Source organism: Branchiostoma belcheri, unplaced genomic scaffold (genome assembly GCF_001625305.1).
Source record: "Branchiostoma belcheri isolate BF01 breed outbred unplaced genomic scaffold, Haploidv18h27 scaffold333, whole genome shotgun sequence".
Classification (NCBI taxonomy): domain Eukaryota; kingdom Metazoa; phylum Chordata; class Leptocardii; order Amphioxiformes; family Branchiostomatidae; genus Branchiostoma; species Branchiostoma belcheri.
The window spans coordinates 109,629-134,324 of NW_017803947.1; the positions used below are offsets into that span (position 1 = coordinate 109,629).

At 42.4% G+C, this 24,696-nt stretch overlaps 5 protein-coding genes across 5 annotated transcripts; 3 read left to right on the top strand and 2 right to left on the bottom strand.

Moving 5' to 3' along the window:
- Window positions 1-2,287: 2,287 nt before the first annotated feature.
- LOC109475345 (tripartite motif-containing protein 2-like) lies at window positions 2,288-3,253 on the top strand. Its single transcript, XM_019775958.1, has 2 exons — window positions 2,288-2,553; window positions 2,659-3,253. The coding sequence occupies exons 1-2, from the start codon at window positions 2,288-2,290 to the stop codon at window positions 3,197-3,199; spliced, it is 807 nt and encodes a 268-aa protein (XP_019631517.1). The 3' UTR covers window positions 3,200-3,253.
- A 4,565-nt stretch (window positions 3,254-7,818) lies between these two features.
- On the top strand, window positions 7,819-10,603 carry LOC109475352 (small nuclear ribonucleoprotein E). The gene is made up of 5 exons (XM_019775965.1): window positions 7,819-7,961; window positions 8,252-8,278; window positions 8,588-8,650; window positions 8,922-9,000; window positions 9,540-10,603. Exons 1-5 carry the CDS (start codon window positions 7,914-7,916, stop codon window positions 9,593-9,595), a joined length of 273 nt encoding a protein of 90 aa, XP_019631524.1. The 5' UTR covers window positions 7,819-7,913; the 3' UTR covers window positions 9,596-10,603.
- A 1,914-nt stretch (window positions 10,604-12,517) lies between these two features.
- Window positions 12,518-15,205, bottom strand: LOC109475351 (transmembrane protein 56-like). Its single transcript, XM_019775964.1, has 5 exons — window positions 15,057-15,205; window positions 14,835-14,893; window positions 14,173-14,270; window positions 13,719-13,792; window positions 12,518-12,898 (listed from the first exon to the last, which is right to left on the bottom strand). Exons 1-5 carry the CDS (start codon window positions 15,140-15,142, stop codon window positions 12,610-12,612), a joined length of 606 nt encoding a protein of 201 aa, XP_019631523.1. The 5' UTR covers window positions 15,143-15,205; the 3' UTR covers window positions 12,518-12,609.
- Window positions 15,206-18,486: 3,281 nt separating this feature from the next.
- On the top strand, window positions 18,487-21,908 carry LOC109475347 (UDP-glucuronosyltransferase 2B19-like). Its single transcript, XM_019775960.1, has 5 exons — window positions 18,487-18,761; window positions 18,825-19,356; window positions 20,090-20,309; window positions 20,776-20,995; window positions 21,620-21,908. The coding sequence occupies exons 1-5, from the start codon at window positions 18,487-18,489 to the stop codon at window positions 21,906-21,908; spliced, it is 1,536 nt and encodes a 511-aa protein (XP_019631519.1).
- Window positions 21,909-22,459: 551 nt separating this feature from the next.
- On the bottom strand, window positions 22,460-24,613 carry LOC109475353 (zinc finger protein 37-like). Its single transcript, XM_019775966.1, has 2 exons — window positions 23,717-24,613; window positions 22,460-23,268 (listed from the first exon to the last, which is right to left on the bottom strand). The coding sequence occupies exons 1-2, from the start codon at window positions 24,608-24,610 to the stop codon at window positions 22,924-22,926; spliced, it is 1,239 nt and encodes a 412-aa protein (XP_019631525.1). The 5' UTR covers window positions 24,611-24,613; the 3' UTR covers window positions 22,460-22,923.
- Between the last annotated feature and the right edge of the window lie 83 nt (window positions 24,614-24,696).

Consider the following 24,696-nt stretch of genomic DNA (forward strand, 5'->3'; position numbering starts at 1 on the left):
GGGGAGAGAGAGGGAGGGAAAGAGAGACAGAGAGAAAGGGGGAGAGCTAATCTTCCTTGACATTTCAGGTTCTCCTGGAGACGTTCCTGCCTGAGTTTGCGGCCGAGGGGAGGGCGGTGAACATGAACCTGGCCATCGGCGTCAGGAACCCTTCACAGGATATGGTGGATGAGCTGCAGGGGGCTGTGGGTTCAAGTGGTGAGTGGATTTCTGTTTTGTTGTCTGCTAATCAATATGTTAATACCTCAGAGGTTTTTTTAGTATGCTTATCAGAAATTAGACAGAATGGACTCAAACACAGATCATTGAAAGATTCCTTCAGTTGTCACAAAACATAAAAGATTTTTACATCTTGGCATTTGAGATCATGTAACAATTTTTGTACAAGGTAGGACCAGTAAAATGTATGTGCTCAACTGAATCAAGTATTGACATTATACAATCATGTATGTTTCTGTGGTTGCTGAAATTATCGTTTACTTTCACAGACCATGAGAATGTGGTGGTAGTGGAAATTCCTGCAGCTGCAAACAACGACCCATCAGCATCAAATCCAGACCAACCAGAGTCATCTGAAGGCAAGAGTCAAATGCAGGCTAATGATGATGCTACAAAAACTTTTAACTAGTAAATGTCCATGACATAATTTTCTTAAAACTCAATTCACATGTAATTTGTAAATCTACATGTCACTCATCAGTATGACTTAGGCATGGGAGGAACTAAGGAGCTACATGTAAGTAAGGACTTGTGAGTACTGGGTTGCAGGTCTCTTTCATCAATAAGAGTTACTGATGAGAGTCTGTTTCATTGCTTTCTAATACAGTTTTGTAGGAAGGATTTGTTGTAAAAAAAACTGTGGTCTACATGCAAATGTATAGAAGCAAAATGGTTCCCCCACTATATCTAGCTACTTGCAAGTATAAGTACTAGTACAATATACAGAATTCTGAACCTTTGTTACATAATTACAATAAGTTTAATCTTTGTGTTTTTTTTCCTTGCAGGCCTAGCAGAGGCAATGCCACAGGGGGCAGCTGCGGCAAGCATTTCAGAAGAGTTTGATGAAAAGACCCCAACTTGTCCAGTCTGCAAGAGTGTCTACGACGATCCCAGAGTCCTGCCGTGTCTTCACACCTTCTGCGCCAGGTGTCTTGAGCAATGGCGGCAGGGACAGAGCCAGTTCACCTGCCCTACATGTCGGCACAAGGTGTGGCTGCAGGGAACGAGTGTAAGTCCACACAACTTGCTGGGTAAGAGTACCGCACAACATAGCGAAGACGCTCATGCCCAGTGTCAGATGTGTGAGTCAGGGGCCAGGGTAGAAGGGTCATGTAGCGACTGTGCTTTCTTCCTCTGTAAGAACTGTATTACCATACATGGCAAAACTCGTGCACTGCAGGACCATCATATCACGGCAATTGACACTGCTACCAAATTCTGCCCAAAACACGCAGACCAGCTCCTGACATTCTACTGCCAACCCTGTACCAAGCTTGTGTGCCAAAAATGCACTGTTACTGGGCACCAACCTGGGCCTGACCACGACCCTCAAGAGGTCAGTAAGGTTTCACAAAAGTACAAGGATGAACTACAAGTGCTAATGGCAAAAACCCAAGAGACAGTTGATGAACTAAAGAAGACAGAGAGCATTGTTGGGAAAGAGCTTACTAGCATTGCAGCAAATTATGAGCTTCAGAAAGAAAAAATTGAGAAACATTTTGCACAGGTAAGGAAAAAAATGGACAAGGCTAAGCAGAACATTGTTGTTAAACTAGATAGTATGGACACAACCCTAAGGGAGCCACTGCTGAAGGTAAAGCAAAATTTGATGGGGAATCTAAAATCTAGTGAAGATGAACTTAAGTTCTGTAGAGATATCATGGCAAGAGACAATGATGTAGAGCATGTCATGCTGGGGTTGCACCTGCAAGATAACCTAAACCACATAATAAGAACAAACAAAATTTCACATGAAGGGTTAGAAGGTCAGATTTCTTTTCACGCTGACACAGAGACATTACCACCGACTCCAGGGTCTCTCTCACTGCATGATACAAGCACCATAGTCACAGAATGCCCAGTAGAAAGCCTGCCTACTACAATTATTTTCAGGCTAAAGGAGTTACTTAGTACCAGTAGTACTAGTGATAGGGCACAAGTCACAGTCATCCCACCTGGGGGGAAGGGTGTTACATGTAGATTAGGAGCTACAGAAACCTGTAAGGGGGTGTTTGAGGCAGTCTGGAGGCCACAAATATCAGGAAAGCATGAGGTGGGTGTGACAATGCCGAGAAAAACTGGCGTATTCTTTCAGAGCTTGCCTTCGAGGTGTCAACCAGTCACTGTAGATGTCGGCAGCAACAACCCTGTTCTGAGATTTGGGCAGAAGGGGAGCCAGCAGGGGCAGTTTGACACTCCTATAGATGTAGCAGTCAGGGGGAACAGGCTGTATGTCGCTGATACTGAGAACAATCGTGTTCAGGTGTTTGATCTGAGTGGGAAGTTTTGCTCCACATTTCCAACTGCATCCCCTAGATCAGTTGCAATTGAGTCTGATGGCACCATAGTGGTGGGATGTGAGAAGGAAATGGTGAAGAAATTTTCCCCATCAGGAGAAGAGCTGTACAAATTTTCTCTGGGTAAATATTGCACAAGCCCCTATGGCCTGGCAATACAGAGGGATGGGAGGGTTGTTGTAGCTGATTATAGCAAGCACAGTGTCTTCCTCTTTGAGGCAGATTGGACACCGGTGAAACAGGTGGGAGGACAGGGAAAGGGGGAGGGACAATTTGATGAGCCATATTTTGTCTGTGTGGATAAAGAAGACAACATCATTGTGGCAGATACAAACAACAACCGTGTTCAGGTGTTTGACAAGAATCTGAACTTTCGACACAAGTTTGGTCAGAATTTGAAGGGCAGGCAGCAGCCATGGGGCATGTGGGGTCCTATGGGGGTGTCAGCTGACAGCAAGGGAAACATAGTTCTGGGGAACATTGGGGAGGAATCTGATGTGGGTGGTGTAGAACATGGCAGGAAGCTTCAGGTGTTCCGCCTAGATGGCACCTGGGTGTCCACCATTAGCAGTGATGGGGACAAACTAAACTGGCCCCACGGGGTGGCTGTGACAGAGGATGGACATGTGTTTGTAGCTGATACTGATGATCATTGTATCAGAAAGTACAGATACATGTAAGGGACAAAAGTTTTCCCTTCAAAATGTCTTCATTGTTTTTTAATCTACTCCTTATTTGGTAGGTGGGGCAGCTTTGAAACCTCCATTTGTATTACATGTATAACAAATGTTTGTTTGGGAGAATTCAAAATTGCTTTACAATTCAGACTTCCTTGCTTGTATTTCTTTTGCATGTAAAACAGTACTGTTACAGTAATGGTTATACCATACCATATTTGGTTGTTTTATCCAAGAACACCATTTTCTTTGTGGCACTGAGCCAAAAAAACTAATTGCAATTGTAAACCCAAATATGATACCAGTATGTTAATCAGTACTTCTTCACTGCATGAGATTAAAATGTACAGATTTGTGAGGTTTTCTGTGATTTGTGTGTTTAGAACATTGATTGATTCATGTGATTTGTTGTAATGTCAAAAAAGAATTTATGAAGATTGGAGATTTTTATGCTTCTGAACAGTTTGGTTTGTTATAAGAACAGTAGAGTTATAAGGCTATATTTTATCACAGACAGCTAAGCTAATGCATGTACTTAGTATACATACAAATTCATGTATTCTGTAGGATTGTACTGATGGAGGCCAAAGAAAATCAGCCACCCTGAACATTAGCCAGTATATGGTAGCCTAGTATATAAATAGGATAGCACTGAGAATTTGCTTGTAAAAATGTTAAGTTTTTAGCTTTGTTTCTGAGAAAGTCAATGTGTGTTGAACACTGATTAAGATTTTTGGATAATATGAACGAAGTTCTACACTGTTAGAGAATTGAGTCTGCTTGAACTTATAAGTGATTTCCATCCTTTGTATCATGTACAGTGGTGAACCTGGAACCATATTGTGTACAAAGCTTGTAAGTATCTTGCATTACTTCATTTGCTGTGAGTACTTGTATGATCTGTATTTTCCTTTGTGCACTGAGACTGCACTGGGTTCAAGTTTTGAGTTTATCCAATAAATGCCTGTTTTGTGATGAAGAAGTGGTCCTTTGGCATTTATCAACACATACACTTTTATCACAGCTAACCTTATAACAGCAAACAGAATGCCCTGTGGTCTAGTGTAAGACACACTGTCAGTGTACATAGTAAAACTCACTCTGCTGGTCTGCTGGCTGTGTCCCTTCTGGAAGGAGCCCTCGTCATAGGATCAGCCTGAAAAATATGTTGACATTAAATGGGAACAGTACCTACATGTACAACATATAACAGGGAGAGTAAACATATTATTAGTTCCAAACTTCTGGTTGTTATATCCAGGACCATGCTTTATACAGATATATGCTCATGCATGGTTCCAGATTGGATACTGTGTATTCAGCAGTTTACTGTGCCTAGGAAAAATCTGCATTGATTTCTTGGATACGTAGAGACAATCTATCTGGAACCTTGCCTGGGGCAAATCTACATCCATTGGATACACAGAGACTATCCAGAAGACCAGAACCATGTCTCATCGTAACCGTGACCCATTCAGGGATAGAACTAGAAAGGCTACTAACACCGAGCAGATTATTATTGGAATGAGCAGAGCACTTTGGACTAATGCCTCTGACTATTTACAGCTTAGAGGTACATATCCAATCTTTTGTCACAAACCTCTCTGTTACATAGCGGATCATAATGACCCCCAGCGGGGGTCTTCACGCTTCGTTAAAAATTGAAAAATCTCAAGATTCATTCTTAAGATCTCGATATTTTAGACGAAATCTTGAGATCTTATAAGACAATCTTGAGATTGTTCATGACAATCTCCAGATCTTTCAGAAAATCTTGAGATGAAAACAAAAGGTCTCAAGATCTTTTCAAATGTTTTCAAAGTATCTTGAGATTTTTCCAAAGCATCTCAAGATGCTTTAAAAAATATCAAGATTGTTTAAAAGATCTCACGTTTTTTCAAGATTGCTTTAAAAATCTTGATATTTCTTAAAGCATCTCGAGATGCTTTGGAAAAATCTCAAGATACTTTGAAAACATTTGGAAAGATCTTGAGACCTTTTGTTTTCATCTCAAGATTTTCTGAAAGATCTGGAGATTGTCATAAAAAATCTCAATATTGTCTCATAAGATCTCAAGATTTCGTCTAAAATATTGAGATTTTTCAATTTTTAACGAAGCGTGAAGACCCCCGCTGGGGGTCATTATGATCCGCTATGTAACAGAGAAGTTTTTGACAAAAGATTGGATATGTACCTCTAAGCTGTAAATGGTCAGAGGCATTAGTCCAAAGTGCTCTGCTCATTCCAATAATAATCTGCTCGGTGTTTACTATATTATATACACATGTATGTAGGTTGCAGATTTAAGCCTGTTTCTGATACAAAGTTGCTTGCACTCCCTGTGCATGATCCTAACCCTGACACATTCAGCCATAGAACTACATGTAGATAGGCAGGGATCAGGATACAATAATGATTGAGCTTGTATGTAATAGCATTGCTATGTAGGCATCCTTCCATCTCGAAAGATGATGGTAGCACTCTAGGTCTGGTGTTGTGGCCGAGGACAGCGTTTGGTGTGGCTAATCAGCCCTATCCTCGCATGGCAGTCCCGACCACAGTTGGGACACAGGAAAGATGAGCTGTTTTGAGCATGGAGTTTCTCTTTCCGCTTCTGGCGCTTTGTGTCCAGCCGCATGTGATGTTTCACCTGTCCTCTTGCTAGGCCAACCTTGACCGCGTGCCGCCATTCACTGCGGTCTGCCGCAAGCTGCTCCCAGCTGGCTGGGTCAATGTCGGTACACTTCATGTCGCGTGCTATGTAGGTTACAGGTTATCTGTTCCTGATACACAGCTGACCCCACCTGCTGCCTGTCCTGTCCCCCTCTCCCTGCTGCCCCGCCCCTGTTGTGTCTGGGGGTCCCTCGGCCGTGCAGGATGAAGTCCATCGCAACCACAGGGTAGAATCACTTGAACTGTTGGAGTTCTGTAAAAATAAACCCCTCATTGTAAATGCATCCACTTAAGTACTGGTCCAGTGAGCAAAGTTGTGCAAAGTCAGGACATATGGTCCAGCTACATGTAGAATGCCAGGGAAGGGAATTGAAAGGGATCAAACTCTTGAAGACATCTCCATCTCACATTTCCCAACCTAATGGCTTGGCCATTGAAAGCTACACATGTAAATGGAATTTTGGTAATTGGAGATTAGATTGTAGCAGAAACTCTTTAGAGAATCAGGAGTAAAGTGGATAGACAGACTTACCTTCCAGAAACTGTTCAAGGAATGTTTCTAAGAATTTGACAGAAGACAAGCAAGCTGAAGTCAAGACTGCTGAGAAAAGCTGCACTAAGGATACACAAGAGAAAGTGGTTATCTGTTCTATACAGCATTAATATATAAGCAAAATAATGAGTCACAAGGGACAGGCAACTAACACTACAATGTAATTTGGCAAATTTAATATTGCCAGTCACCTGGGTTTCTGTAGATGATACAATACGTATGTATGTCATTATACAAAAGAAAACTTCTCAAAAGACAGGAAATGGCATATCACAAAGTCTTGTTATAAAGGGAGCAGCCTGAGGGACCCATTAGGTGATTGGAGAAGAAAAGTCCCAAAGGTTCAATCTGAAAGAAAAGTTTGTAGGGGCAGCTTAAGGGTGCAATTAGAAAATAGAAAGGTAATGATCAACCTGATTAAAGCTTATACCACACAAAATTACATATAAAAGCCATTCTAACACTAGTAACAGACTTCAGATCAATGAAACTGTGGAACAAAACATGCATCTGGGAGGTACAGTCACAATAGATAATCAGTCCCAAGTGATTGACAAAATCTGCCTTTTGTGGCAGTTATGGAAAGAAAGTTACATGATTTGAATGCACAACTTTTCGTCCAGCATCGAGACAGCACTATTCGGGCGTGTCTGGAGTAAAACTTGTGAACATGGTAAACGTTGCCATGGCATGGCTACAAGTTCATGCTGCCATGGTAACGCATAACGCTGACATGTAACTTTACAGGGATTAGCAGACGACAAAACAGACGATTTGGAGCAACAAAAACCAGCTGCAGTTGACATATAGAACAGGAATTACGCAAGCTCTACAGCATTTTAGTCAACGACAGCAGTTTCTGACAGGCAAGACGTAAATATATTGGCGAAAATTATTCAGGATAAAACATGAACAGCGCTCGCCCCCTCCCCTTCGAAGCAAATAAAAACATCATTTTCGATCGAAGAAATCACAAACTTACGAGTTACTGTTGACGAGAGCATTACAAACGATAAACTCTACTATTACCTATACATATTACGTACATACCGATTGATCTATTGCCTATTTACGATGAAAACCGCCCGAAGAGACGCTCAGAAATCGATCAAAACAGCCGCCATTTTGGAATGTCGAACACAGATGATTACATTCCGAAAAAGGGGTGTATTCCATTTTCAACCTAGATCTTGAATCACATTTTTGTTGATATAATAGGAAAAAAAACCTCAAAATTGTTTTTGAATTCAATTAATTTAAGAAAATTACGTTCAATTTGAAGTTACTTTGTAGAAAATGAGTTTTATAAAATTAGTTTGAAACTCCCCTATACTTACCGTGTATTCGCCGAACTAATTACTTTCACGCCAGGCGCATGCGCTAACGTCACCGGCGCGTTTTCCGCCATTTTCCTTCTGGTCAGAAACGCCGTGTCTTTGTTTTCACTTCTCTCTTTTCTTCCATCATTCCGACAAAACTACCGCAGCAGCCATGGCGTATAAGGGGCAGAAAGTGCAGAAGGTTATGGTGCAGCCGATCGTATCCTTTTTGAGCCGTTTGCTTGGCTGTTTGCATTGTTTTTGTTGATGGGTGAATTTGCACGTGTGCCCCCCTCCCCATGCCTAACTGTGCAACTGTGTAATGTACTGTATACTTTGTAAAGTGTAATGTTTTTTAATGTCAATATTACATGTTGCATTTTATTTTCCACGGGACCAAAGTCAATATATATTGAATTCAAATAATATTTGACTGAGGATGACATATTTGCTGGTACATATTAAGTAGTGTTTGTTCCAATGTGGTTTTCCTTAACCAGACTATTTCAGAATTTGATCTTCAGATATCTGCAAAACGTAAGTACAGTTTATTACAAAAATATCCATACTATAGAAATATCATATAAAGGTATTAAGTTAACATATAAGTATAACACATGCATTTAATGATATATGTGTTCTTTAACATGTAACCATGACAAATAAACCAATGAATATCATAATTTTGAATCTAAAACTTTTAGTAAAATCCAAAGGCAACACCTTATCGTAATATGCGAATGAACCAAACAAAAGCCTTAATACAGGTGCATGTTTTGTCCCAGGCAACAATAAGATCAGTAAGGTTAATCAACATGATTTAATGATTTGTCTCCCTCTGAACAGCGCTCCCGTATCCAGATCTGGCTGTACGAGCAGACTAACATGAGAATCGAGGGACACATCATCGTAAGTCTGTGCACTTCTGCAAACACTCACAAGCATCTGTTTTCATAATCGTTAGATCTATATTCCAGTGGAGAAAGTAGTCTAGTTCTCTTGGCCTTTTGGTCTAGTAATGATATCTAGTGCAAAAATCTTGAATGGGATGCCCATGGGCTATGGCTAATTAGTAATACATTTCGTACTTACAATCAGGTACTGAGGTAGTGGTAAATTGCAGCTATATATGGGTGTTGTTGTCTGTGTTAAGCCTCTTACACTTTTGTCCCCACCCCAGGGTTTTGATGAGTACATGAACCTGGTGCTGGATGATGCTGAGGAGATTCACCTCAAAACCAAGAACAGGAAGCCGCTGGGTAAGGAACCTGCCTAAATGCTTAGGCCAGAACTCAACGGGTGGCCCCTTGCTCCTCTTCATTTTATCCCGCCAGGCAGCATGGTCCTTAGCCTTTTGAGGAAACTCTTTTCTGTCTTATGTTTTGTAACCCTATGTTCTCTTTCTTAAATCCATCATCACTTACCGGTTTTGTCTTCTTTCTGATTGCCATTCTTGTATCTCTTCTTGTTACTATCTGGTGTTCATCTCTTTAAGTCTTAAACTCTGAACCAACTTCAAGTTCAGCCCACGGACTAAATGCAGTATAAAGCATGCTAGAGAGCACTGTACCTGTGAATAAGTCTATGTGTGCTGAATACTTGTATCTGTAATTATTTTGGTACAGATCCGGACCTGAATATATGTTGTACCTACAATTCATTTCATTTATTTCGAAACCTATCAATAAAAGACTACAATGTAGTTTTCCATGTAGTCACAATCCATATGAAATCTAATCATTGCTGATTATGTATGTATCAAACAGGTTAACAAAAAAAAATGTTATTGTTTTTTCAGGTCGGATTCTTCTGAAGGGAGACAACATCACCTTGATACAGAGTGTGAACTCTTAGTGTGTAAACCTTCCCTCTAACCATTGTCATAGACTAGCCTGTACATCCTCTATACTCAGTATATATTGCAATCTTGTGTTATGTACTTTGAACAGTATATCATTTCTAGTGTATGGAGTACTTTTGTGTTAGCTTGGATGTATTGAAGATATCAAGAAAAAAATCCTCGGTAAATTTTATTTTCTGAAGAAGAAATTCAGTTGTAGTTCCATTGTATTTTCTTTGTGGGTGAACCCAACCTGTTATAAGAAATATACAGGTCAGATGCTTTCAAGGTTTCTTTATTCCCAAGTCAATAGCGAGATACAAAACTGATCTGTACTAGACACTATCAAGGTACTGTAGTTACTGCTAATACAGGGAGGAAAAGTGAACTGAGGTTTGCCTATAGCCTCAGCAATGTGGCATAAGGACCACATTGGTGACTCATTGATTGTTTGACAAGTTGGGGTAAGCAGGAAGTATGGTTCGAAAAGCCAGACCAGACTTTTTTGGTCAGTTTCAGTAAGGCCAGAAAGTATAGTACACGAGACCACTATTGCTGTATCAAGAACAATGTGAAGTTTTTTGTCGCAATTACTTGTACTTGTAAACTGAACATTGATTTGACCTATTTTGAAAGCACAGACATTGTGGCCCCATTGTGACTTACCACAGAAAGGCATTGTGTTGCATTGTAAGAATCGGCATTACACTAAAGCAAGGTGTCGTTCTATTGTCCGTACTTCAGTTTCATAGCATCATTCAAGGCCTGCTAACATATCTGATGTCTGTGCTTCTGACTCAGTTTTTTTATCAATGGTTTATTCTGGAAAAGTTTTCACCTTCACTGCTTTGTCTAACTCACCCTCCCCTCCATGGTCAATGTTGAGAAGGGAAACCGGAGTTTTTCTACACAATAAAACACCTATTTGGTGAATACTGGTTGTATTTTTTTAATCTAGAAGTTGAGCAGTTGAATACAATTTATCATTTATTTTACCAGGAATGTTAAGAACATACCACCACCTTTCTTCAATACAATGTGAGAATGAAAATGTAGTCTTTGTGCAGATATTTTAGTGTAAATCTAACTGCCAGCTTCTGTATTTGTATAGCCAAAACCTGATAGACTTGTTACACCTAACCCTTGAACATCTATCGCTAGACATTGTTTAAAGCTATCTAATGACAATGCCCCTACTGCACTTGGTGACAGGGAGTTCCACTCTGTGATACTTCTAGGAAAGAATGAATTTTTGAACACCTCAATCCTTGGTTGATAACTCTGGTACTTGAAGGCATGGCTATTTCTTGTTCTCTTCTGGGCTGGTATTTGGTTCTTAGTAGTTGGGACGTCCACCAGTTTATTAGTCATTTTGTACATCATGCATAGTCTGGACATTTTTCTTCTGTCTTCCAGTGACACCCACTGTAGGTTTCATTTCCTTGACACTAGAACCCCTTTGATAGTTGTTCATACAGAATCTTGCATGCTGATTCTGTACCCTTTCCAGTTTATCTTTGTCTTCCCTTGTATATGGATCCCATACTGTCAGGGCATATTCTAGGTTCGGTCTTACAAGTGATGTTCTTTGAGGTGACCTTGATGTGACATGATCTTTCCAACACAATCGAAGCTCAACAAATTTAGCCAACTACTTGAGTCATCACAATGGCATGTGTATCTGTATCTGTATAGCCGGTATAACCGCCTTTCGGCGTAACACACCAGCTTCGCAGGCACGCGGCGCGGCGGCAGCTGGCTATATTACACCAATCGACTTGTTACACCAAACCCTTGAACATCTATCGCTAGACATTGTTTAAAGCTATCTAATGACAATGCCCCTACTGCACTTGGTGACAGGGAGTTCCACTCTGTGATACTTCTAGGAAAGAATGAATTCTTAAACACTTCAATCCTTGGTTGATAACTCTGGTACTTGAAGGCATGGCTATTTCTTGTTCTCTTCTGGGCTGGTATTAGGTTCTTAGTAGTTGGGACATCCACCAGTTTATTAGTCATTTTGTACATCATGCATAGTCTGGACATCTTTCTTCTGTCTTCCAGTGACACCCACTGTAGGTTTCATTTCCTTGACACTAGCACCTCTTACATAGTTGTTCATACAGAATCTTGCAGCTTGATTCTGTACCCTTTCCAGTTTATCTTTGTCTTCCCTTGTATATGGATCCCATACTGTCAGGGCATATTCTAGGTTCGGTCTTACAAGTGATGTTCTTTGAGGTGACCTTGATGTGACATGATCTTTCCAACACAATCGAAGCTCAACAAATTTAGCCAACTACTTGAGTCATCACAATGGCATGTGACATGACAGTGGATCATAATATCTAACAAAGAGCTGATTGCCCAAATTTGGAAAATAGTCTACCACGATAAGTCCTTTTTTTCAACTTTTCTTGACTAGACATGGTGATGGCAAACTCAAGTTATATCAACTTATTTTATGCCGTCACCAACGCAGATAGAGGGCAGAACAAGACAATACTTATTTTCACCAGAGTTAAGTGAGGAAAGTCGTGTAAAGTGCCTTTCCCAAGGGCACAAGATCGGTGGCATATCAGGCCTCGAACCCGGGACCTCTTGGTTCCGAGTCGAGCACTCTGCCGATACGCCACACGACCCCACCTTAAGTATTTAGGCCACAGGAAGTAAATTTTATGGATGACATTTGTAGATTCCAAATCTAATAGGAGCGGGCGAAAAAAATACAAGGCGCGCAAAAGAAAAACAAACTTAATACATTTTTAAATTTTAACATCATAAACCTTGTTAAACAAACCTTTCATCACTGCAAAATTAAATCCGAGCCTTGTCTCCTCTCTTCATATTTATCTGCCATCCACATTCCGGCATCGCAATGAAAATCTTTGCCCATTTTCAGCATGTTGACCACTGTCAGGGCAACAAAATTTCTTTTTTTTTTTGTGCTCAAAATCAGGCTAAAAATTAATGCGCACGCTGATGTCATCCATGAAAATTACTTGTGGTCTTAGTATGCCCGACTTCAATTTTGTTTCCTGACTGTCTTCCCGAAAAAATATTCAAATGCACCTCTGCATACCTTGAAAAACCAGAAGCATTGCAAAATGTGCATGATGGGTGATAGAACGAACGTCGCGACCTTCATACCGAAGGTCACCTCAGAGAAGGCCTCTGATTGGACGAGGGGGATCATGTGATACCAAAATAACGGAATTGGCGCCACGTTGGTTAGGAATGTCACCAATGTTAAGGCGAGTCCATTCAGTACGTAGATGAGGGACGTTTTCTGACCCAGCTCCTTCAGGATTACACTGAAATACAATTTACCCATTTACTATCATGAAAGTTCATCTGTGTTAGTAGTTACATGTTTAGAGTTAAAAGTTTTGGTCCAACACAAAAAAGTTCTCTCACCTAGAGCTTTCGACCAGTATACATGTACTCTGGTCTTCCTCAGTAGACTGACCCAGTGAAGCTTGTCACGTGGCTTCTTGGAAGTGTGACGTCAACACTGGGTCAAAGGTATCTGGTAGACGACGTCTACTGAGGAAGATCAGAGTGACTGGTCGAAAGCTCTAGGTGAGAGAACTTTTTTTTGTGTGTGTTGGACCAAAAGTTTTAACTCTAAACAATTTACCCATTTGTAAAACGACCGAGTTTACTTACATGTCTAAAATGTAGAAAAAATGACGTTATAGATGATTAAAAAAATCACTTGTTGTCATCTCCTTTCCACCAGTAATCATCATACAATAGAAAAACTATGTGAATTTATCTCCCGCTTTAAAAAGAGGGATTAGTTTATTCTCTAGTGGTTGTTAAGACTTTTACGTCATTCTGTTATCCTTGTTAGCCTCTACCAGGCTTGGGGCGAAATGTTCTCTCAACGGACAAACTCCCTTGGCATGCTTATCCCTCTATTTGGCCGATTTCTACTCTTTCCAGCCGCCTCAGCTCCCCAAGCCTGGTAGAGGCTAATCCTTGTACCCTTTGTATTATGTTACTCAGTATGATGTACATGTAACATCACGCTCTGATGTATGCATTTAGCCCCATGGGCATGAACATGCAATTAAAGATTCAATTAAATAGGTCTACCAGCACGAGGCTGTGAAGGGGTTTTACACTTACCGAAGGCAATTGAAGATGTTGGGTAACTCCATTAGGGTCCACAGCACCTGGTAGTAGGGCAGGTCAGCTGAAGCCTGAAGGGGGGAAATTAGATTCAAACTAGAGAAGAATCATTTCCAAAGCAAATGCATAATGTTTACCTTCGGACATGGTCTGCCCTGTTAATTCTTACTCAAACACATTCACATACATGTACTACGAGTATATGGTTACAGGAGTAGAGCAGACCATGAAATTGCAACATTATGTAACCCAACACCAATCACCATAGTGACAGACGTCAACAAATCATGTCATTGGCCAGGTCAGAGGTCACTGAAGAAGAAGAGGAGGAAACTGGGCAAAAACAATATGTTTTCCTTCGGTAAACATGAAAATTAAAGTGTTTACGACTGAGATAAAATGGCTTCTTCGAATCAAGTTGGTTGCCATAGAGACTGTGACGTATACGTACGGCGGATGAGTGTCCGGCGTAAAGGGTGAGCACGTGATGCAGGAACATGGACCAATCGCAGACGTCCGAAGCCGGGTTGGCGGCACGAATTCCGAAGTCTAATTCCACACACACAAAAAAAAAATAGTTAGGCCACACTAAGTAATTTTTATGGATTAAATAATTTTCGCCTGATTTTGGAGAAAAAAAGAAGAAATTTTGTTGCCTTCTTTTTTTTTTTTTACTTTGATGCAGTGATATGTGATGCTGGCTGTGTATATGTGATGCTCTCACTGAATCAAATCGAAATTTGAAAATGTAGGAACCTTGTTTTTTTCGGCCCGCCTTGATTTCTTTTCGACCGCTCGCATTATATTTGGAGTCTGCGGAGGATGTCATCCATAAAATTTACTTGCTGTGGCCTTATTACTCGATTTGCGAAGATGCTTTCATCAAGTTATTTGAACAAAAACATTACTTAGCTCACAACAAAAGTATTAAGATAAGTATAAACTAAAGTAAATACATGTAACTTAAGTGTACAACACTAAAGTATATTGCTTTAAACTAAAGCATTTGACTCTAAACTAGATAACTATAAACGAAGGTAAATGATTATAAACTTAAGTATATAACTACAAATAAAAGTACATAACTACAAACCAATAAAGTATATACCACACCTGCAATTAGGTATCCCAACAGTATACAGACAGCCAGTTTCAGTAATGGCACTTCTTGCCTGGACAGAAATAAAAGTGCCTAGCTGTCATTGAAATATTGTAAATCGTTTATTTGGGGTCAAAGATGTATATAAAGCGGATATCAATTTGCTCCGTCCTCAATAGATACATTTGCTTAAATCTCTTCAACGTATGGAATAAAATAAACCAATGAGTGCTGACCTGATGACGTCAGGCGCGATGACGTCAGAGAACAAGAAGAGGTAGAGGCCAATGAAGCCGACCAACGGGCTGATAAACAGGGACATCAGGCTGCAGAAATATTGTTTATTTGTTTATTTATTTATTTACCACAAGAAGCACAATTTGAAGGGAGGGCAAAACGGGTGTATGAACACTTTTTTTTTAATTCCAACGTGTAATCACCAGACGTGGTGACAGCACACTCAAGTTTTTTCAACTTATATTGATGCCGTCACCAACACAGGGGACATGACAATACTCATTTTCACCTGAGCGAAGTGAGGAAAGTCGTGTAAAGGGCCTTTCCCAAGGGCACAAGATCGGTGGCATGTCAGGACTCGAACTCGGGACTTCTTGTTCCCGAGTCGACCACTGGTGTAAGATTTCTCTCCGCCTCTCAGGCTAGGCGTCGCAAAACATGTTACCCTGTACTGTATGATAAAATGTCACCTAACACGTCACAATGTACAATTGTTTCCGTTATGCAATTATACTGTTAACCTGGCTAGTCTTTGTCGTTATTGAGCACCAGGTATTTCTGCTTCAAGCTCAAAAGAGCAGATCGCTTGTGAGATATCAGCACACAGTATACAATGTACATTTTGTACGGTTGAGTAGAGTCAAACCGTACGTTAAGTTTGTACCCATAATATTACAGTAGTCTGTTCCAATGACCCAACATCGTGACCCCATCGGCGCCATCTTAAATCGCTCGGCCGGAAAAACACAACGTAAACAGGTCGATCTCTCCATAAATCCCCGCAAGTTTTCAATAAAAAACGATGTAGACACACTTTTAAAAATAATGCGGTCGTCATGGGAAGAGTTTTGGTCGCGCGTGGTCCCGACTCGAGCCGCTCGCGTCAGGCAGGCGGTCGACTTGGGCAGAGCGCTAATGCTTGAGCCTATGGGAAATATTTTCGGGACGGGGAAAACGGGTCTATTTGGCCAGTTGGTCGTCTTGACAAGGTGGTCGCCTCTTACGTACTTCATATCAACGTCTTTAACTGAAGTAGTCCTACTTACAACGACATTTCGGCAGCAATGCGCCTGGAGCTTTTTTTCTTATTATTTTTTTTATACCAACATTTCTAGACATGTTGACGGTACGATCTACCATACACAATCAGACGAACAACTCGCAGCAGACCCTCCCCTTGAGAACATGCCCTCCAGTGACAGTGACCGGCAGAACTTACGCGCTGCGCTTACTTGGCCTCTGGCCATGTCAGGCGTTGCACCCCCCCCCCCCACACACCCCCCGTTCACAAATTTCTGGATTCGCGGATGACTTTGGTAGAGACTAAGGTTACATTTTGTGGAGTTTTGTGTGGTGTTACTAGCATTGCATTTGGCTCAGAACCAAGAGATCCCGGGTTCGAGTCCCGCGAAGTCCCAGACTTATAATTATGCCCTTCGGGAAAAGGCACTTCGACATACTTAAGGCAGATTAGCCGGAAAGGCCTGGGGGTCGTCACTCCACCCGCCGTAGGTCTCCTTAGTAGCCTTGTTGACGACTGTAAATTTTATCTTAATCACAACATCAGATTCGAGTCTCACGTACTGAAATATCTTAGAGACTTAGCAAGAGACAAACGAAGATGGATTGAACTGTACAGAGACATACATTGATTTGGTCTGTCAATTGTAGTCTGCTAATTTACAGCCAAGAACATAAAAGGCACTTAACGCAACTTTCCTCCCCTCAGTCAGGTGAAAATGAGTATGCCAGAATGATCATTATCACGATCGTGGGCATTAAAGGTTACCTGCATGCTCTTTTTCATAAGGCGTAATCAGGCCTTTTTAGTCTTCGTAAACCTGGCCTTAGGCAGCCTTCCCAAAAATCAGCGTAATTCGTAATCAGAACATTAGCCGCAAAGCGTAAAGTTGTAATCAGCAGGAAAACATGCCCTTAATTTATAATCGGTAGCGAAAAATTTGCGTAATTCGTAATCACTACCCCCAGTACAGGCCCTCTCACTTCACTCAGGTGAAAATGAGTATGCCAGAATGATCATTATCACGATCGTGGACACTAATTAAAGGAAAACCAAACCAAATTTTACCTTTCTTTCACGCACACTTTTTTCACATCCGGAAGCGAGTTGTACTTCTTAGAGACCCTCCCTAATGCGGCAGGGATCACAAACTTGTACAGTGACAAGAAAAATGCGAGACTTGCGGTGATGCAAATCAGGTCGCCAGAGTTGAGCGCCATACTGTATTCGGTCGGCCTCACCTCAGTAGTATACCTAGTAGTAGGGTGAGAAAGTGTAGCCGAAACACGCCACTTTTTCTAGCCTCCTGTACAGGCCCCGCGGCGGGTGGGAAAGAGTTTTTAACGCGTTATTGTAACAGCCAGCCATCCTACAACCAGCCGCCGGGAGAAGTTTCCATTCAGAAATCCCGTGGGTTGAATGGAACCTTCTCCCAGTGGCTGGTTGTAGGATGCCCGGCTATTAAAATAACGCGTTAAAAACTCTTTCCCACCCGCCGCGGGGCCTGCACAGGAGGCTACAAAAAGTGGCGTGTTTCGGACGACGCTATAGGACGGTGCAGGTCACGTGATTACGTGACGTGAGTACGTCACTGATTTATGCCATGATAACAATCACAACAATAACCAAAGGAAAGCTGTACGTCATAGGACGGACTTTGCCTAGACATGCTTATCACTCACTCACTCGCGATCACTCACTCACTCACTCACTCACTCACTCACTCACTCACTCACTCACTCACTCACTCCATTACTCCATTACTTACTCACTTTAGGAAAAACAACATACTCTGGATAAAACCTATAATCACATTGTTATTTACTTTCAATTAGACTAATTCGCTAATTACCTGTCACTAATTCGCTGACTCCTTGTCACGTCATATGAACTTAGTCTCCAACAGACTCCTTTTGCAGGCTGAATAAAACGTAGGAATTTGGTCTAAAAAGGGTATTAATTGGCCAGAGAAGGTAGCCAGCCATCGACGATCGACATGTTGGAATATAAGAAAAAAATGGTTAACACGTGCACAGCGCTCCGTCGCCACGGCCCTGTTACTTCACATGTTATCGCATTATATGTCGTGTTCAAGACTTTGAGGTGAGACAAAAGTCCTCAATGGCCAATTTTTTTATGAAAAACGCGCAACGGTTTAAACTTGCTCTCAAGTGACGCGCTATACCGTAAACCGTTTTATGCCTCATTTTGGCTGTTGACACCATACTTCTGCAAACTGACTTCTGACTCTGGTCCTGGCTTTTGTAGATAAACAGTGAATTGCACTCGAGTTAGACGAGGTTAAAGTTGGTGATAATTTCTCGAGAGCGAGAGAGTTGCGCAGAACCGATGCGCATAGAGGTCTGCGGTTCGACTGGTGAAGAACAAAGACACGAGAACAGGGCGACATGGAAAGCGCGTCGAAGCTTCGCTGTTCTGCCGTTCTTCTAATAGTTTTCCTGTGTTTTATCTCTATCCACTCTTGTAACTCAGAGAAGGTTCTTCTTGTGCCGGCACCATTTGCCGACAGTCATTGGATGGCTCTGGCCCACATCGGTCGTGCTTTGGTAGACAAAGGTCATACCGTCGCTGTAGTTGTTTCAGAGGACATCGTGGGAAAACGACGAGCGGAGTGGCCTGACTTTCAGTTTGAGGCGTTCCAAGACCAGGGAATCCAAGCAAGGTTCAAGACACTACAAGACAACGCTCATTTAGTGGCTAGGAAATTATCTCTCTATGAAATTAGAGAACTATTCGCCTCTGGTTATGACTATTATAGAAACTACTGCGCCCTTCTTCTGGGGAACAGTAACTTGCTTGCCCGCCTAAGGGCCTCCCGGTTCAGTGTGGTTGTTGCCGACCCCCAGTCCCCTTGCGGCGCTATCCTGGCATCTAAAATTGACTCCCGTGTTCCCCTCGTCGCTGTTATGCGCGTGGATCAATTTTTTGCCGAAAAAGTTACCGGCGTTCCACTCCCTATGTCATACGTGCCTTTTCTAGGTTCGGACTTTACCGATGACATGAGCTTTGTACAGCGACTTCAGAACACGGTCATGCACACTGTCCTACCCGTGATAGCACGCTGGGGGGCGAGTAGCCTCCTTGACGAACTGGTCCGGAAGCACATAGGCGAGAATGAAACTCTTGAAAGCGTGATGACACGTACGGACTTGTGGCTTTATCAAACCGACAATGTGCTGGATTTTCCTCGCCCCAGTATGCCCAACACGGTTCAGGTTGGGGGACTGTTTGTCCAAGAGGCAGCCCCACTGACTGAGGTGAGTTCTTATACACATAGCTACACGCGAGTCGCGGATATCTGATAGGGATTGGCGTTGATCAAACTCAAAAGGGATTGACCTAGGTCTTTTCACTATTCGTCTTGTATATTTGACAAAACTTAAAAAAAGACTAGAGAAGTAACATTTGCAAAGCAAATGCATAATGTTTACCTTCGGACATGGTCTTCTCTGTTAATTCTTACCCAAACACATTCACATACATGTACTATTAGTATATGAGCACAGCAGACCATGGAATTGCAACGTTATGTAACCCAACACCAGTCACCATGGTGACAGCCGTCAGCAAATCATGTCATTGGTCAGGTCAGAGGTCACTGTTTGGAGAAGAAGAAGAAGTGGAAGAAACTGAGCAAAAACGATGTTTTCCTTCGGTAAACATAATGAGAGTGGACTTGGTCCGGGCAACTCGTCCGACCTGAGCATGATGAAAAAAGATTTTTTTTAGCTCTCTCTTTTAAAAAGGTAATTCACCATCGATTGATGAACATATAATGTGTAACTGTAAGGCGTTAACGAAAGCTCTTCAAGCAGAGGTTGTGGTGGAATGGCCGTTTTTTTTGTCACTACCCGTCGGTGGCCGGCGACCTTCTCTGGCTAATGGATACTGCTTGGCCAATTTGATACTGTCTTCTTGTCACCGAAAGGGATCTGCTTTGAGATTAGTTAATTAACGAAAACTCACAATTGGTGTTCTATCATTTTCAAGGACATGGAAGCGTTTGTCCAGAGTTCCGGAGACGATGGAGTGATTGTCGTCAGTTTCGGGTCCATGGTAAAGATGATGCCGGAAGAGAAGAGAGAAATCTTCGCGGCAGCCCTCGCCCGACTCCGGCAGAAGGTGGTGTGGCGTTACGTCGGAGAGAAGCCGGCCGGGCTGGGTAGCAACACCAAGCTGATGGGCTGGCTGCCTCAGAATGATCTTCTGGGTAAGATTGGAAGATGATAATATAGAAAGTTTATTGCAAATTCATGCCCGAGGGCACTGAGGGCTAATTGCAAGAACATGATAACAACAATAAACAGTAAAAATTATAATAAGTAATACTGATGCTACTTTAGATGTACATTTGTAATTATTGTCGGGTTTGATTTCTTTTCCGTGTGCAGTGGAGTATGAAATCACTCACTCACTCACTCACTCACCCACGTGCACCCACTCACTCACTCACCCACGTGCACCCACCCACACACTCACTCACTCACCCACTCACCCACGTGCACCCACTCACTCACCCACCCACTTACTCACTCACCCACCCACTCACCCACCCACTCCCTTCCTCACTCTCACTCACTCACTCACTCACTCACTCACTCACTCACTCACTCACTCACTCACTCACTCACTCACCCATTCGCTCACCAAGCGTAAATTAAAAATCTTTGTTGCAGCCCACCCAAAGACCCGAGCCTTCGTCACCCACGCCGGTTCGAACGGGCTGTACGAGGCCCTGCACCACGGCGTGCCCATGGTCTGCCTGCCGCTATTCGCTGACCAGCCCGCCAACGCCGCCCGGGTGGTGGCCAGGGGGCTGGGGGTGACGCTGGACTTCAGCACGGTCACCGCAGACCAGCTGTACCAGGCCATTCTACATGTTCTCACCAACAACAGGTACTGCTATCATGGAAGTTCATCTGTGTTTAGAGTTAAAACTTTTGATCCAACATAAAAAGTTCTCTCACCTAGAGCTTTCGACCAGTCACTCTGGTCTTCCTTAATAGACTGACCCAGTGAGGAAGACCAGAGTAATTGGTTTAGAGTTAAAACTAAAGATCCAACACAAAACGTTCTCTCACCTAGAGCTTTCGACCAGTCACTCTGGTCTTCCTCAGTACACTGACTCGGTGAGGAAGACCAGAGTGACTGGTTTAGAGTTAAAACTTAAGATCCAACACAAAAAGTTCTCAAACCTAGAGCTTTCGACCAGTCACTCTGGTCTTCCTCAGTAGACTGACCCAGCGAGGAAGACCAGAGTGACTGGTCGAAAGCTCTAGGTGAGGGAACTTTTTGTGTTGGATTTTTAAAGTTTTAACTCTAAACAGCTTCTCCAGCTTCCCTCTCCGAGACGCAATCGGGTATTCTGTCTTTTGATAAAAAATTACTAGTTAAGTTTTCTAAAGGACTCGAAATTCAAAATTTTAGATGCCCTAGCCTGAAAGATGAAATACTGCCAAATTTTGCTCAATGTTGTTTCGTCTTTATGGAGAGATTTGGACCATTTTCTATCCTTCGCAGCTACCGTGAGACGGCCGCCCGGTTGTCCCGTCTGCACCGTGACCAGCCCCAGTCACCCATGGAGCGGGCCGTCTGGTGGATAGAACACGTCATCCAACATGGCCGGCTGCCCCATCTCCGCGCACGCGCCGTGGAGCTGCCGTGGTACCAGTACTACCTGCTGGACGTGGCTGCGTTCCTGCTGTCCGTCTGTTCAGCTGTCCTGGGGACCGTGTGGTGCGGCTGTTCGCTCGTCTGTAGGAAGTGTTGTGGTTGTGCTAAACGTAGCGGCAAGCTCAAGTCTCAATAGGAACGTAGAACATTTACTAGTCCAAATACTACATTGTGTTAATGGGTCTAAATTCTACTTCTAGCTCTGCTTGGCAGGTGTGTTTCCGCCAATGAGATGTAGGAGGTTAACACGTAATCTTAATTTTCAAATAAATTTGTTAGTATTAGCATTTTTAATGTCTTGGGGTGGTGGGACTACGGCGTACAGATATGTCAACTTTGTGTATTCAAATGTTAATCGTACTTGTTTGTTGTGTGGCGCTGTTAATATAAGTTATAAGCTTGACTGCAGCGCCACACTGTCCTTGTTATGCTTTGATGTCTTGATGAATAAAAAAAACAACATTAGAACAGAACGCATGTTCGATTTACATGTAGTATCACCAGCGTCTGTTCAAGGGCAATAGTCTCTGCTAGTCTCAATAGGCACCTAAGTAAATATGCAAATAGCGCTAGGGGATAAGACGATTTATTAATTACACGTATCGGATTCTCTGAAGAACTGTATAAATGTTTTTGGCGGTCATTAGAACTTGGGGATAAGATGATTTATCAATTAAACGTAAGGGATTCTCTGAATAACTCGTTTCATTTTCTTTTTTTATTACAACATTTAATAACAAAAGAGAAAAGATGGCGACATACTCAAGCCGAAGCTTATGCTTTCTCAACATGGGTTACTACCTGGGTGTACATGTGGTGTGTGGGCCGCCTCATGGGTTACGAACTGGCTACCATCATGGGTGCTAAACCAACACAGATCACACACATACAGCTTATTCTGACTATGGTCTTAAACGGTCTAGAGTTTTCTAACATGGGTTACTCGTTGGGTGTACATGTGGTACATGGGTTGCCTCATGGGCTATGAACTGGCTCCCATCCTGGGTGCTGAACCCACACAAATCACACACATACAGCTTATTCTGACTATGAGTCTTAACGGTAAAGTGTCTGCTCAGTCTTGACATATTTTCTAACATGGGTTACTACTAGCTGGGTGTACATTTTGTACATGTGGTACGTGGGTTGCTTCATGGGCTATGAACTGGCACCCCATCCTGGGTGCTGAACCCACACAGATCACAAACATACAGCTTATTCTGACTGTGAGTCTTAAAATGTCTCGTCAGCCTGGACTTGTCGATCGCCCTGTAGCCACACTCCGAGCAAACGAAGGGTCGTTCGCCATTATGTACAGCCATGTGTCTGTCCAGGGTGCCTTTCTGCGATGCAGAATAGTCGCAGTCTGGGCATTTGAAGGGTTTTTCCCCCGTATGAGTTCTGAGGTGCCGGGTTAGGACTGAGGACCAGGTGGTGGCGTAGTTGCAGTGGGGACACCTGTGGAGCTTGCGGGTACTGCAGCTTGCTTCTGGCATCTGGACAAAAAGGGATTGAAACAAATAATTTTCAATTTATTGTAGAATAACAATCAAACCATTGGTAGCCAGCAATTATTATTGTGCATGAGGTCCTGAATTTAAATCCCTTGACCAGTTGTAACTTGACTTATCACTTTTTTTTTCAAATTCAATCACAACATTTGTGGGTGTTATTTTTAATGTAATTACAGTCTTTTAGAGGGGATGTTAAGAAATTCGTCCCTTATTTCAGAATACATAACTTGAGCAGATTAAAGAACTAGAACAGTAATTCCCAATAAAAGCAGGTGCTTCTTTTTTTGTGTGATGGCACAAGCTTATCAACCTCTTATATTAATTACTAGAGAACTAGTAATACTATAGTAATAGAGTTGAAAAGCACAGAAGATGTATACTAGTAGTATGCTTCTTCGGCACTTTCCAACAAACAAAGAAACAAACCCACCTCCATCTCTTGCTGTTGCTGATTCAGCAGACTTTGGTCCATCTCCATGGAAACTCCTGCATCCACGACCACATTCTCCTCCACACACCACTCCGTCACAGCCTCTCCAGCATTTCCTAAACCCCCATACACATCCCCATACCTCCTCCCCAACCCCTCCTCCACCCTCACTAGATAATCACTCGCACCACTCCCCACATCTGCTTGCTCTTGTACATCTTGTGTAGTTTGTCTGAAATTTGTCCACGAGTTTTGTCCCACATTCTCTCTCTCCAATGCTGGCTCAACTTTAATAAGGACTACATCTGATGATGGACTGTTTTCTAGATGCAGACCTTCATTTTCATTGCTTCCTTGGCTCAATTGTCTGGACAAGTTAGCTTGGGGAGGTTCCTCTGTACTTGTGACTGTTGCAGAGCAGTACTTTTCTGTTTGTTGTTTCTTCGCTCTCGGTTCTTCCAAGTTTTCTCCTTTCGAAGGAGTTGTCATTGCAACGCCAGAACTTGTAGCAAACTCGTTGTCTCTCTGCTTCCTTTTTTGGACTGTGGAAACAGTTAACGCTGTGCTAGATGTTGTTGCAACCATCTGGGTTCTTGAGTTTGAATTTGAGACTACTTCTGTGGGTGTTGCTGAGCTCTCGCAGGACCTACTGTCAGCTTCTGTACTAGTTCTGGGTTGTTCCTCGCTGTTCGAGCTGTTTTCTGCGGTCAAACCGCAGAACTCTCGCATAATCAGGTCAGCTAAGGTACTGATGAGGTCCTCCCGATTTGAAGAATTTTGGGCGGTGATGTTTCGTCTTCCAAGTTCAAGGACAAGTTCCTCCATGTACAGTCTTGGCAGCACGGCCAAGGTCACGACCTTTGACAGGCCGTAAGGTCGCTCCTTCTGAGACATTTTATCTGAAATCAATAAATCAAATCAATCAACAAATCAAACTTGTGCAACAGATTCAAATTATTGAAACATTGATATTTTTAACA